The 13,540-nt window shown below is 43.6% G+C and overlaps 1 protein-coding gene across 1 annotated transcript in view; it reads left to right on the top strand.

The window, feature by feature from the left end:
* LOC115321035 (venom metalloproteinase antarease-like TtrivMP_A) overlaps positions 1–4,738 on the top strand; it is a 104,796-nt gene extending 100,058 nt beyond the window's left edge. Inside the window, exons 13-14 of the mRNA XM_040215744.1 lie at positions 1,158–1,280; positions 4,706–4,738. Coding sequence (XP_040071678.1) covers positions 1,158–1,280; positions 4,706–4,738 — 156 coding nt within the window. The remainder of the gene's footprint in view (positions 1–1,157; positions 1,281–4,705) is intronic.
* Positions 4,739–13,540: the final 8,802 nt, after the last annotated feature.

The raw sequence follows: 13,540 nt of genomic DNA, 5'->3' as shown, positions 1-13,540 counted from the left end.
CGTCTTTTTGTCCCGTCTCTTTTGCGCTATTTTTAATATGAGCTATTCGCCCCACAGCAGATTGGGGCAGCGGCCGTAGCCTATCAATACTCCGCTCAGACGTTTGGCCATTTTCTTGTTTTTGTTTACCTCCTGTCACCCTGTAAAAATTATTATTTGTTTCCTTTCCTTGTGTCAAATATTCCACGCAAGGGCGCTACGAGCCCTGTCCACAATAACGCTTAAACGAATGACATAGTCGTTTCAGTCCCGTCGTCACTTGCGTCGGCGGTGCTCCCACCAAGGACACGCTGCCAAGGTTGTTCCGAAATGATTAAAACGCCTGTGTCACTTTCCCAAGCGCCTTTACGGGCTGGGTTTGTGGCGCTCTCTCTTCGCGCAATTTTTATACCTGGCTAAAATTTGTGAAAATAAATAGATATCTCTACATAGCTATTACATCTTCGTAGAATATTTGAGTTGATCTGACCTCCAGTTGTAAATTCCGTCAATACCTTACTTACAGACCTCTAAAAGCATTAATAACGAAAGATAATTAACAGTTTTTTGGTAATTATTCAAATTAACTTGACGACTATCCTCTATCTTATGTCCGCCAAGCCTGATACCTACATGTTGAAGACGGCACCCGTCTAACTGAACCCTATTTAATTGTTAAAACAATCTGTTCAAATTAAACCGAAACACCCTCTATATCTATGGGACAGTCAAAAATATTATTCAGGTGGAAACATCAGGTATACAAAATTCAACCTCAAGACCATAAACTCAGACTTGCAAACTAATCGCGCACAAGATTTCTGCATGAAATACATATGAAGGGCAAACGACACACTCATCATTTTCAGAGTATTTGCTTAAACAAAAAATGTTTCCTTTTATACTTTTCTGTGCGAGTGACCATAAAATTAATTATCTGACAAAAATTTACCTTGTTGAGTATTTGAGTGGAATCGTGCAGTGAAGCTGCAGGAAGTTTGAGGAATTACTACTACGTTAATCTGCATAATGCGATTCAGTGCTTTCATTTACCTCAAAATGAATCGAAGCTTAAGAGCACGCAGTTCTTTTTTATTCATAAGGTTTTGAATAAAAGGACACCAATTGGATGTGTGCAGAATTGGCCTCGCTTTACCGGTTGCTTGCCTTGTACACAGCCGCAAGACCCTTCGGACCTTCTCCAATGCAAGATTCAATGCAGAGTTGCATCCGGTTACGGACGCTACATATACTACCCTCATTTCGCACCCGAAGGATTGACTTGCTACGGAGGAAGGGCGGTGCGTAGGGCGTTATGGTGTTAACGTTATTACGCAGATCAAAATATAGTTCTTCTAATATTCACGGTGCGATAAACATAAATAACGTATGAATCTTGAGGGAGAAGGGGATGACAAGATAGTTCTTGCGTGACTAAAAACAGGAACGCAAATGTAAAAAAAAAAAAGAAAAAAAAAAAAAGAAACTATGCAGCAGGCAGACAAATGAAAGCTTTCGAAAATAAAACCACAAAATGTATAAACTATGAGTTGCTATTGGCAGCATAGTGAGAGCCAGTGGGATTTCAACGAAAGATATTAACAATTTGTGTACATTAAATACTTTGTTTTTTGGTAAAACGTTGCCCATCTTTAATTTTCTCTTTTAGGTGTGTTAAAAGGGGTGGGGGGGGGGGGGGGATGCAACGATTTCTGGACGTCTTTCAAAAATTTATGGAAGTAGCCCTCTGACACCTCTGAAGTAAAGAACAAAAAACCCATTTCCACTGCGTGTCCTAAGCCGCGTTTACATGAATGCGGCTTACTCGCATCGAATCCAGTTGTCGCATTCAATGCTGTCATGTAAACGGCATAATGCGCAAAGAAAGCGCATCGTATTCAAGTCGCTAGACAGAGGTGGATCGAGATGGCGAGTGTGCATTCAATCAGCCCATGTAAACGGAGGTCGCATCGCATTTTGGAACGGGGAGGATTACCGGGAGGCGCTCGCTGCGGGAGTGAGTGAACAGCTGAGAACATGGCGGCGGTCAACCTCGTCGGCGGCGCGGAGAGCGGTCCCGTATGGTCACACGCAATTTTTTCCCGAGAACAAACGCGAGCTTTTATTGCCATCATAAGTAAAAGGTATATAGCGGAGCTGCTTGGTGAGGGCGGCCCCCGTCCAAGCCTTGCGAAGTACCACTTGCGCGTCCGAAGGGGTCCCAAAGGCTTCGGCAATAGCACGAAAAACACCGAGAGCTTCGAGCACTGTAGAGCACTTCATGGTAGCGCAGAACGAGCAGCTCCTACCTCGGTGCCGTACCTGGCTGCGCAGGAGCCTTTCGGACTCGGGGTCCGGTCGCGATCGGCGAGGTCCGGCGCGGCGAAGCGCGGAGGCTTCCTCAAAGCGTGCGCGCACACGTCGCCTTTGGTCCAGAGTGACCCGGCGGCCCATCCTCGAGCCCTAAACGCTTGGGTTTTGCAGTTTCTTCCGTCTTGTAACTTCTTCCACAGCACCGACGACAGCGGGCACGATCTTTACGTTCACTGAACCAACTGAACGCGTCGAAAGGCATCCACGTGCGATGCACCGGAAAACGTGGTGCGGCTGGTGCCGGGACGGCATAACTCGGAGCTTTGACACGGCGTGGCGCCACCTTCGTGTAGGGCTTAGTGCGCATTCATCTAACCGCTGCCGCGTCGGCTTCCTTCGAAGAACGAGTGGAGTCGATGCGTAAGTTGCCTTCATGTAAACAAGGCTGTAGTTGTGCAAAAAAAGGAAAGACGTCTACCACTCTCTGTAACGCCGAATTAGAGCGCAGCTCTTAAGGAGACGGAGAGGTGGGTATGAAGAGGAGGGCATGCTCCTCCCTTTCTTATGTACCCTCTCCTTTTCCCTCCTCATCTACTCCTCCCGTGCTCCTCGCCTCCAACCCCTCTTCTCCTCCTCCCTCCCTCCTCCACCCCTCTCTTACTCCTCTCTCTTCTTCCTCACTCTTTCTCTTACTCCTCCTCCTCCATCCTCTTCCTCCATCCTTCTTCTCCCTCCTCCCCCTCCCCCTCCTTCTCCCCGCCTCCCTCCCACGCGGTGGATTAGGGAAACGAACCAAAATGCATCGCACAGTTACGCCGACACGTTACGGTTACACCGACGACGACGGCGATGGCGACGCCGACGCGTCATGCCGACGCGTCATGCCGACGCGTCATGCCGACGCGACATGCCGACGCGTTACAGTTACGCCGACGGCAACGCGTCACGCCGACGCGTTACGCCGACGTCGTTGCCGACGCTCCTCAAGCCGGAAAGGGGCGCTTAAGAGCTGCGCTCTAAAAAAGATGAATACTGGCATTTCTGGCACCCCTCAACTCACTCCCAGTCTTCGGGGTCAGTGGCGTCACAAGGGGGGTGCCGGGGGGGGGGGGGGGGGTGGACTGCCCCGTGCGCAGCGCTCAGAGGGTGTCGCGAGAGCGTGGGGACGGGGGGGGGGGGGGGGGGGGTGTCACGGCGGGCTAACGCCCTGGGTGCCGCTGACCCTAGTGACGCCACTGTTCAGGGTCACACCTGGTCGCACTCCTAGTGACGTAATTCGGGGTGCCGTGTATGTTCGTCTGTGCTCTCTAGGAGCACGCTGCCTCTCCCTTTTTCTGCTGACATTAGCGGGCGTTATGCTGTACCTCAGAGCCGAGCGAGGTCACGTAATCTTCTCTCCGTAGCTCCTTCGGCTGCCACTGGCGGCTGCAGGTGGAGCAAAAAGCTCAAATTTAGCTTTGCAATCCTCCAGCGGAATCGCGACCTTCTTTAATGAAGGAGACATTTGCTCTATCTTCCGGGACATGATAAACAACGTAAAAAGGACGAGATGCAAAGTCTTTTAATCTTAAAATCGTTGCACCCTCTCTTTAAATTGACAATACTGCTTTTCCAGGAAATGTAAATGACGGTCACAAAAACTTTGTATTCCATCGTACTTTACACTGTTTTACACTGACATTTGTATTGATCACGTTACTGTGCATGAGAAGTATCTATAAGATTTAGACATAGCGTTACCAGGTAATGCGAGTGGCATATTCGAACAAGACCCAACTTTTAAGCAGTTGAATGTGTAGCTTAAAAAGTCAGATGGTTCAAATGTTTTACGAGTTTGCTCAATACAGTACTAAACTATGCAGTCGAAAAATACAGTGCTGTACTATAGTCGCTAAGAATTCAAGTATTTTCAGAGAGCAATTTGAAGCTACTCAAATTTATTTTATAGACGAGATTTATAGGTTAATCCTTTGTGGAAACATATTTCAAGACTTGCATTCTTGGGAATGTAATAACGTTGAGAATTGTAAAATGTACTAAGCTTATTCAGCATTGTAACTTCTAAGGCATTTATTCAACATTGATATTTGTTTTGTCCTTCCATTGTAACTTCCAAGCTGTGTTCCTCCTAATATTCCTTAGCCCATAGTTTTAATATTTCGTATTTCATAACTTTAACATAAGTGAAATGTTACACAATATCAATCACCTTTGATCTTTTAATTTGTTTTTTTCTTCAAAAAACCAATTTTAATGATGATTCGCAAAATGAATAATTGATAACAAATGTCAATCACAAAAATAAACTTCATGAGAATTAAAAAAGGTAGGATTAAACAAAGGAAAACAAGATATATGTTTAATTATTTTGATAATACTTTCTCATCTTCCATATTTTGCCTTCTTTATGCAGACGTGCAGACATGGGGAATGTCGCTTCTGGTAACACCCTGGCCCAAGTTTAAAAAATGAATTATTTCATATTTCGAATATCATGTGCTACTTCGTTTTATTAACCTTGTTAAATCGAAATTTTTAATTTCTATAATATATCATTTGTCTACTATGTTTTACTTGTCCTTCATAAATAAGAAGGGTTTATTAATTATTAAGATTTATTTCTTTACCTACACATGATCATGCAGCGCCCGTTTGGTAATTAATGCAAGATAGAGTTACATCAATAAATGAAAAAAATTACATGCTTGGTACCTATGGGAAATAGCGTGGAGAGCAGCAAGATCCAACTTTTTGCGGTTTAAAAGATGTTTTACGAATAAAAGCATAATGCAACTTTAACTTGGAATAAATTGTGGAGTCTGGAATAAAGAGTGAAACGACATTGAACAGTTTTTTTATATCTTGAATAATGCTTGGTTGTAAAAAATTTGTGTACAAAATTTAACTCTGGAGACTTTGTTGGTTGGCTAGTGGCATCCAATTTAGCGAGCCTTTTATTTCTTGAATGATTTGACCCGCATGGTAGTTGTTTAAACGTTATCTGACACTTTTTATGTCTCGATTTTATCTTGTAAATTAGATTGTTTCTGCCAGATTTCCGGAAGTATATAAACATATTCGTATAAATTGAAGTACTTCTTTATTCGTATCACAGGGTTCAATGATGCAAACCACGTTAACTGTTTTCCTTTTGACATCGACCCCGTACTGAACTCAATGTCATCGCCGAACAGCATCTCGATATAGTTGAAATTTTAAACAATGAATCAACACCACTTCTGAACAATTAGATATGTTAAGCGATACTTTACTTTCGTCGCTAAGAAAAGTTATTCTTTATCCATTGTGAGAAATTATTTTCACAAATTTCTCAGACCATGTGAGCCTATCTCTAGTAACAAAGTATTTTTGCTCTCACATTAAGTAAAAAAATAACATTTGTTGATAGGACAAAATAAACTTCAATAAGCAGATATGTACAAAAGTTCAACATTTTTTCTTGTGTTGAAGCAGCAACGTTTGACCGCGTTGGCACTGTCATTTTGAAAAATTGTGGGATGTAATAAAAAAACGTGCGCTTTCTTAAACCTTGTAGTCATAAATGGCCCAAAAATGCAAAGATTCCCAAAACTGAATTAAAAAAAAAAACTTGAATCTAAGTCTACATATAGTTTTTTTTTTTTCATTTCTTGAAAAATATATATAGATATGAATATCTTTGTGCAGAATCAAGTCGCGGTTAATTCTTCAAAAGCAGAATTAACCACGACCGCAGTAGGGAATGTGGGCATACGGCGTAAAACATAGCATCCTCATACTTCCTGCTTTCGTTTAACTTTTGAGCTGGACAGTGTCTTTGGAACATCAAAAACTAGCTTGCATGCAGCTGTTCTGTTCACTCGGTATTGTCAACAGACTAGACGCTATGCGTGTTTTAGAGCAATCGTGCTTCCGGTTAGGGTCACGTGACTACAGTCTCCAAGCTGGTGATAAGGCAAAGCACGCCACCTGCCTGAAGGCCAAGGCAAACGCATGTAGCATAAATTGTACTATAGTCCATGACAAATCAGGCAATTTAAGAAGGTACTGTGAGGGTAAGGAAGGCCGGGGAGGAGGACGCAGACGGAACGCTGGAGAGAGGAGGAGGTTTCCCACTTTCCCCTCCAATGTTTCGTCTGCTTCTTCCTCCTATGCCTTCCTTTCCCTCGCCCTGCCTTCTCGAGTTGCATCAGACAATATCAACTTTGGAAAGAACACACACGATGGTACAAATGACAAATTGCTATTGTTCATTGTTGGGATGGCCCTTGAAGATTGGCCTTTTGTCAACGCACCCCCGTTCTGCTAAGTTTGCATGGGTGTGACGACCATAGCGAATCGAATCAAGATTTGCCGCTTATGATTGGGTAGAAGAGGAAGGGAAAGGAGGATCGGAGGCGCGTGATTGGTCACCTCTAGATACGATGCGCTACGACCGCATTGAAGCAGCCCTTGCTTTCCTACTTCCTCTCCCTCTCTCTCTCTCTTCCTAAGCTGAAAGCGTGGTAGAAGGTACGCACTCACTGGACCATGTGAGCCGTCTGCTTTTTATCACTTGACTCCGCTCCCTGCGCGCGAGTGACTACAGGAGCCTGATCACGTGGTAAAATATTGACGGATAAGGCAGTGGCGGTTCCCAATCCCGGAATACCTTCTTGCTGGCTTAGTTTCGTGTGTGCTGCGGTCTGTGGCGATGCCGGGGATTTTGGTGGTAATTTGTATATCGTCCACAAAACGTATTCGAAATGTACCAAAGCTATCAGTACTCGGAAAGTTGTACGCGAATATCGGTAACAAGAAAGTTCTTCGAAGACGCCAAAACAAAATTCTCCTTAGGCGTTTAGCTTTCGGTTCGACAAATAAATGACAGCTTGTTCCACATCCTGTTGAATCTTCACGGAGCTTTTCTTCCCGTCCTGGTGTTTGCGCGGCTGTTCTGCACTGCCCGTGTCGACATAGATCTCGCGACTACATGTCTCAAGTCCGCTATTTTCATCTTAAATGCGCTGCAACCTACTTCTTGGTGACGATTGACCTTCCTTCTAGGAGTGCTCTTCGGGATAACCTCTAGAACTAGGCAAAGTCTATTCTCCCGGCAGTTCAGAGACAAATGTTCCTCGACATTCTACCGGCATTCACCTCCCATTACGTGTCTGAAATCAATTCCGGTAGAATACTGACCTTCTTATTTCCCAGGCATTTTGCGGAAACCCGTTTCATAGATTACTTTTCGTGGATACACGTTTTATGGACACGTTTTGTTATTATTAACATGCCATCGACACTCGTTACGCGAATTGCACGCTGTAGGTACATTTTGTCACGCGTTTATCAATGGGGGGGGGGGGGGGGGGCCGGGTATTCATGAATCCGGGCCACCCGTTCACGCCGCTTCGTGACGACAGTCAGCGACGGCTCATTACAAAAACAAAAAGTAAAAAAAAAATGAAAATGGAATGATTTCCAATGCATTCTCTATAAATTTGGAACGCATTTCATATATGTCTCGCTTGTTTGTAATCTGCACGCAACATATTTAATTTTGCTTTGAGATGTACTTAATATGCGTTCCGAATGAATGCTGGACGCGGCAAAAAATATGTGATTCATATAAAACAAGTACGCGTAATAAATATATTTGGAACATGTTTCAAGTACAGCCTTATTACTCCAAGGAGAATGTCATAATTTTAGGTTATCCGCTTCAACCTACGAATTTTGTGGTGGTGGAATCGCACTGCCGGAAAATGCCTCCTATCATGACTTTTTTTTTTAATTTATAGTGATAGAGTGCTACCAAGCAGCAACGAGCAGGTATATCGATGTTCCTGGAGTCTCCTCTCGGCTGTGTGTTGGCTTAATTTTTGCAAGGCTGCGCTACAGCAGCTTTTCACAATTCCCCTTTTGATTATCTTGGAATGAGCCGATTCAGAAGAAAGGAGTTTTTATTTCTTTTATTGGACCGCGGTAAATAGTCTTGACGAGTATGGTTGTCTTCAAAGGACAACTGAAGGTCTAGAAACTGGAGTTTTCAGTTAGTTGGTAGTGAATGGGTAAACTTTAATCCTTGAGACTTCGTCACGATGGTAGTGCGGATGTTGTCTGTTGTTGACGAATCGTTATGTTTAGGTTTTTTTTGAACAAAGACCAGATAGTCGTCAAGGTATTACCCCACGTGATACCAGGTCGGTGGGAAGCATCAGGGTTACGTCTCGGTCACATTGTGGTAAAAAGATGCCACACATTACAGGCTGAAAGCATGAGACTATGTAAGTTACTTTCTTTTGAATATACGCATTGTTGTTGAACGTGACAACTGTGGAGGTGAGGCAGAATCTCAGAAGGTCTAAGAATGAGTCCACCGATATGCCGTATTGGTTTTGAAAGAACACAATCCCTTTGGACTCGATGCAGTCAGTGATCGCCTCCAACATATTGGTGTCTGAGAGTCCTCCCCGTCAAGAAAAAACTAATAAATAAAACACCCCAGAGTCTCACTGTTGTGGCTTTTTGTTTCAAGTGTTGGATCAGTGTTTTTAAATTAGAAACCTAGAAGGGATCGTACAACTTAAGGTTTTTTTGTTTTTTTTTTAGGTGAACAACTAGACATAGCATTTTGCAACGATTCCTTTTCTGTTGCAACTACATATAAAATGAGAAAAATTCCTTGTAAACTTTTTGGGTGAAAAATGTCTCCAATTGACCGCCTTTGACAGCGTATATTTGTTTCCTGAATTGAGTTAACTCCATCCTGCGGCACAACTGTAGAGCTTTTGCTTGCATTGTTTTGTGCTTAATTAAACGCTTCCATGCAGTTAGCATTTTACTTGACAAGATATTCGTGAGTAGGACACGTTTTTTTTTTTTTTTTAGGTCAGTAAGCTTTGCGCTATCATTTATGTTCAGAGACACCCACCTGTGACTTAGGACGAAAACTTCGGTAGCAATCAGTACGTTCACGTTAGCGCTTACGGCGGCCAGTGGGAACGAGGCCCAGCTGCCGCGTCTGCTACAATGTATATAGCATGTTACTGCACACTGTATTTTAACGGAAGCGAAATTCGGTTGTCTATAACCTTCACGTCAATGTCACCGTAAACATATAACATATAAGCGATGAAAAGTGCGTCGCTAACGAATTTATGGAGAAGCATGCCCCACCGCCACGTCACAGCGTCAGCGACGGTTGCTACGGTAACCGTCACACGATCCCAAATTTTTCGCGCTTTTGTGTGGCGCTGTAGCCGTACCTATAGGCACTGCATATGGTAGCGTAGCTGTTAGAGGACAACATGGAGCAAAAAAACAACAACCTGCATTTTTAGCAAAAATCTACACTTCTGGTCGTGTGAACCGTTTTTCCTGGGCGGACACCCACTTCTTCGCGCGTCTTTCACGTTGCAGAAGAGCGTAGCGTGATTTCGTTGGCAATCCGAATTTGCCCCATTGCGTTTCTAAACGGAGCGGCTCCTCGAAACTGTGGGACAGTATAAATAGTGAACACTTGTCGCAACCAAGTTATTCACTCACTCTCCAAAGTAGCTTTTATCTGTGGCGCTCAGCCGGCACAGCAAAACACTGTCCCGTCCTTTGGTCTCACGGCAGCGCCAACTCGGCCGAACACTGAGCCTGTGCTTCCTTGCCTTTAGAGCGCGGTAACTTTGCAACCCCAATGAGCTGGATAGTATGATCACATTCATGGTGATCACCAGGTCATCATCGACACATGCTACGTAGGCAGCGAGTGCTGTTGTGAAACTAAGCTATTCGAAAGATGGGAGCCGAAACGGAATAACTTAGCCAAGGGCAGACGATGAAAGTGAAGAAAATCCGGCGGAGGCGCACTCGCGACCTTTTGCAGTTGGGGAATCGCGAGATTCAGTGCTATCGTAGGGAAAAGAGGCGGGGGGGGGAGGGTTGTCGCCATGTCAGGCATGTCGATGCCTTCTGTGATGGCCCTCCAGGCAACTGTATTCCTTGACGGTTGACTCAATAAACTTTGACTTGGACTTTGGCTATAACCCCTGCAAAATGGAGGCCAATGTGGCCCCCTCGCGTTAGGACGCCTGACAACGGCGCCGCCTGGCGGTGCCGACCGGCAGAGCCGTTGCTTCTAGTTTGGCAGGCATTAACAGGGAACAGACAGGATCGCCGCGTGCACTGTGACAATCAAAAGCTGCACGTAGTTTTTATTAAAATAAATGCGATTTACGTTTTCCTTTGCCCAAAATAACTGCGGTAACTGAATTCGCGGGAAAAAGCTACCGAAGTCCTCTCCCAAATCAGAGTTACTATAAAGTGCTTCAGCTTCTTTTTCGATAAGGAAAACGCAGCCTAATTCAGCGCTTTCAACAATATTTTGATTAAAACGACCAAAAGTAAATGTTATATTTTTACATGATATTTAACAGCTATATAAACCACACAGATGTACAAATGACCAGCATTGGCTGTCAGACATGTAGATAATCAAACATGGGTATTCAGTGTCTACGCGTACTTTTTCTGCACAAGTATTACGCAAGGTAGCCTTTGTCCGTCTAATTTTCTCATGGTTTAAAGAAATTGCAAAAGATCTGCAAGAATCCCATGTGACTAGCCACACCGAACGGCGATGTTAGTGCCCTCAGTTCCTTTTAGTTTGAATGACTTCAAGTACCTCGCGCGTTTGTTAAGTATAGAAATAATTAGACAGAGAAGTGCTGCCTTGAAGGAAACGGCGCGATGGAAAGTTACTCAAGACATTCTAAGACTTCTGCATCTGAGGGTTTGCGTGCAAAATAAATTTGGAAAAGTCAGGGAATTAATTTGTGCTAAGTTACAAGTTTCTCAAATGGTGATATTATTTTGAGTTGCTCAACAGCACTACGAAACAATACCGCGTATGTTTGACATGTTGAGCTCGCAACAGATAGTTTTACATCTTGGCACAAGTTAGCTCAAACACCCTGTAGTTACCAATGATAATCTGACCAACACCTCCTGCAACAATTGTCACGTAAAAAAAAAAAAAAAGTTTGGCGCAGATATTTATTCAAACATATACATATATATATATATATATTGAATCTCCTCCTAGAGGGTTAAATTAGTAATGCTCCGTGAGGTGTGGACTTTTGTTACAACGGTTCTTGAGATGAAAACGAGTGGAGATAGCAAGGGCATGGTAATGTGTTTTCTAGGTTTCCTGCAAGCGTTCAGTGAGGGGGCGGGCTCCGAGTGCATTTGAGTTCCGCGTCAGCGCGAAACTTGGACACGTGTTACACTACTGAGAGCCTGAGACCAGCCGGATTGGGACGGTGCACTCATGATCAGTCTGCGTCCCGCCCTAACCGCTGGCATTCGACTTAGTAAACCCAGCTCTACGGTCATCACCAACTTTCTGGGACATTCTGTGGAATAAAAATATTTCAAGGAAATATGGAGATTTTAAAGGATTTGCGTTTTGTGAATGAAATTTACAATTTGAAAATGTGGTCGAAGGATTCAATGCAAAACAAGAAAATCGTAGAGCCGTAGAATAAAAACTATACGTGTTGAAACGTTTAATTACTGTTTATTTATTATTTATGACTGTCGTCTAAAATCTTTCTGGGGAACACTGCAATGTTTTTCGTGGTTTGGTTGAAGTGTGCACTTTAGTGCATGCGCCAATGCATTTATGTCCAACAAATTTGGGGATGCTTGCAACCTAGAAGGCGCTGATATGGCACTTTGAAGATTAAGGTTCGGCAACCTGGGAAGAATAACCCGGAATTGTGCCAAACTCCACTAAACAAATGCCGGGAAGCCGAGTCCTACTGAAGTTAGGTTAGAGTATTTAAGCTATTCATGCACATCTGGTGATTAGTCTCCTGTCAAAACGTCGATTAACACGTTAATAATTCCAGCTTCTTTTTTTTTCATACTGAGATATTAGGTTACCATCTAGATATAAGATGTTTAGGTAACGTCAATTAAACATCATCTAAGGGCCACGAAGGGGTACAACAAAAATAAAGTCGTGTCTAATAAACTAACAATGAGTTCGGGTTTAGAAAATTATCGTTAAAATTATTTAGTCACACTTGTACAACGTAAGTAATAACAGCAAATATTTTTGAGACACCAGTGGCTCCGTCTCCTGAGGAGCTGAGGAGCCGAAAATTCAGCGTGAAAACCAGGCGGTGGAAGGTGCGCCCTTGTCATCTCTGCCAGATCATTGAAATAACAATTTAACTGGCACCAAAATTGCTCATTTAACTATAATCCCGCAGCTCCAAGCGCGTGTGGAAGTGTCAAAGAACGTAATTATAGAACATGATGAGCTACAGTGCCGCCGCACAGTCGTACTGAAGTCTTGAAAGAAGATTGATGGCGCAGGTGAGCTGGTGAATATTAGGCACTATAATAAAATTGGAGACAAAGGGAACAAAAAGGACTTACGAAATACCGGCTTTATGTACCTCCTCTTTGTTTCCGTATCTCCGGTTTTATTATGTTGTCTGAAGTTTTTCCTCTATCTGTGCAGAACAACCTCTCGACTCTAAACGATGACATAGGCATCTTTTACTCGTCTCTAGGCGTTCACTCCTGGCGTTATTCAAGGATGCACAAATATGATTGCTCGTAATACTTTGTTCACATCCATGCTGATAGTGCCGTAAGAGCTACGCACTCGTAGGGCCAAAAGACCGCCTTACATTCACCACCTGACCCAGCACTCTGCGCGTGGCAACGAGAGGCAGCTTCAGCACGAGGCGAATGAATATGACTGGTTCAGTAATCCCGTAGCTTCCACTGCACTGTCAGTTAAGGGGAGAACAAATTCTGACATTTGCTATTCGATCAAAATTGAAATAGCAAACGTAGCAATATTATCTTAAACACAAGCTTTGATATCCTACTTGTGCACGATACATATGACACTTGGAGTCCTCTTTATTGTGACCACCACTGTGCCCGTGCAGTGAAGTCCTACGCAGCTGAAAGATTGCCATGACAAAGGTTTAGTTTATGAACCCAATATATTAGGTAAACAATGCCTCCGCACGGCCTGATCGATACTGAATTGCTTCTTGCGAGCTGCTACTTACAGATTGAACGATAATCAGCAGGAGTTAAAATGCAACGTAGAAGAATGATTCCTGTAATAATTGTTTTATTCACAAGCTCAAAGCTCCACCACGCATTCAACATGATTTTCGTCATTCAATTGACGTCCTTGTGCACGTCCCGTAATGTTCAGTTACTTTTTGATAGCTCTGCG

This window comes from Ixodes scapularis, unplaced genomic scaffold (assembly GCF_016920785.2).
Source record: "Ixodes scapularis isolate PalLabHiFi unplaced genomic scaffold, ASM1692078v2 PGA_scaffold11__112_contigs__length_91849675, whole genome shotgun sequence".
Taxonomy (NCBI): Eukaryota; Metazoa; Arthropoda; class Arachnida; order Ixodida; family Ixodidae; genus Ixodes; species Ixodes scapularis.
This window is presented reverse-complemented; position numbering and strand designations above follow the sequence as displayed.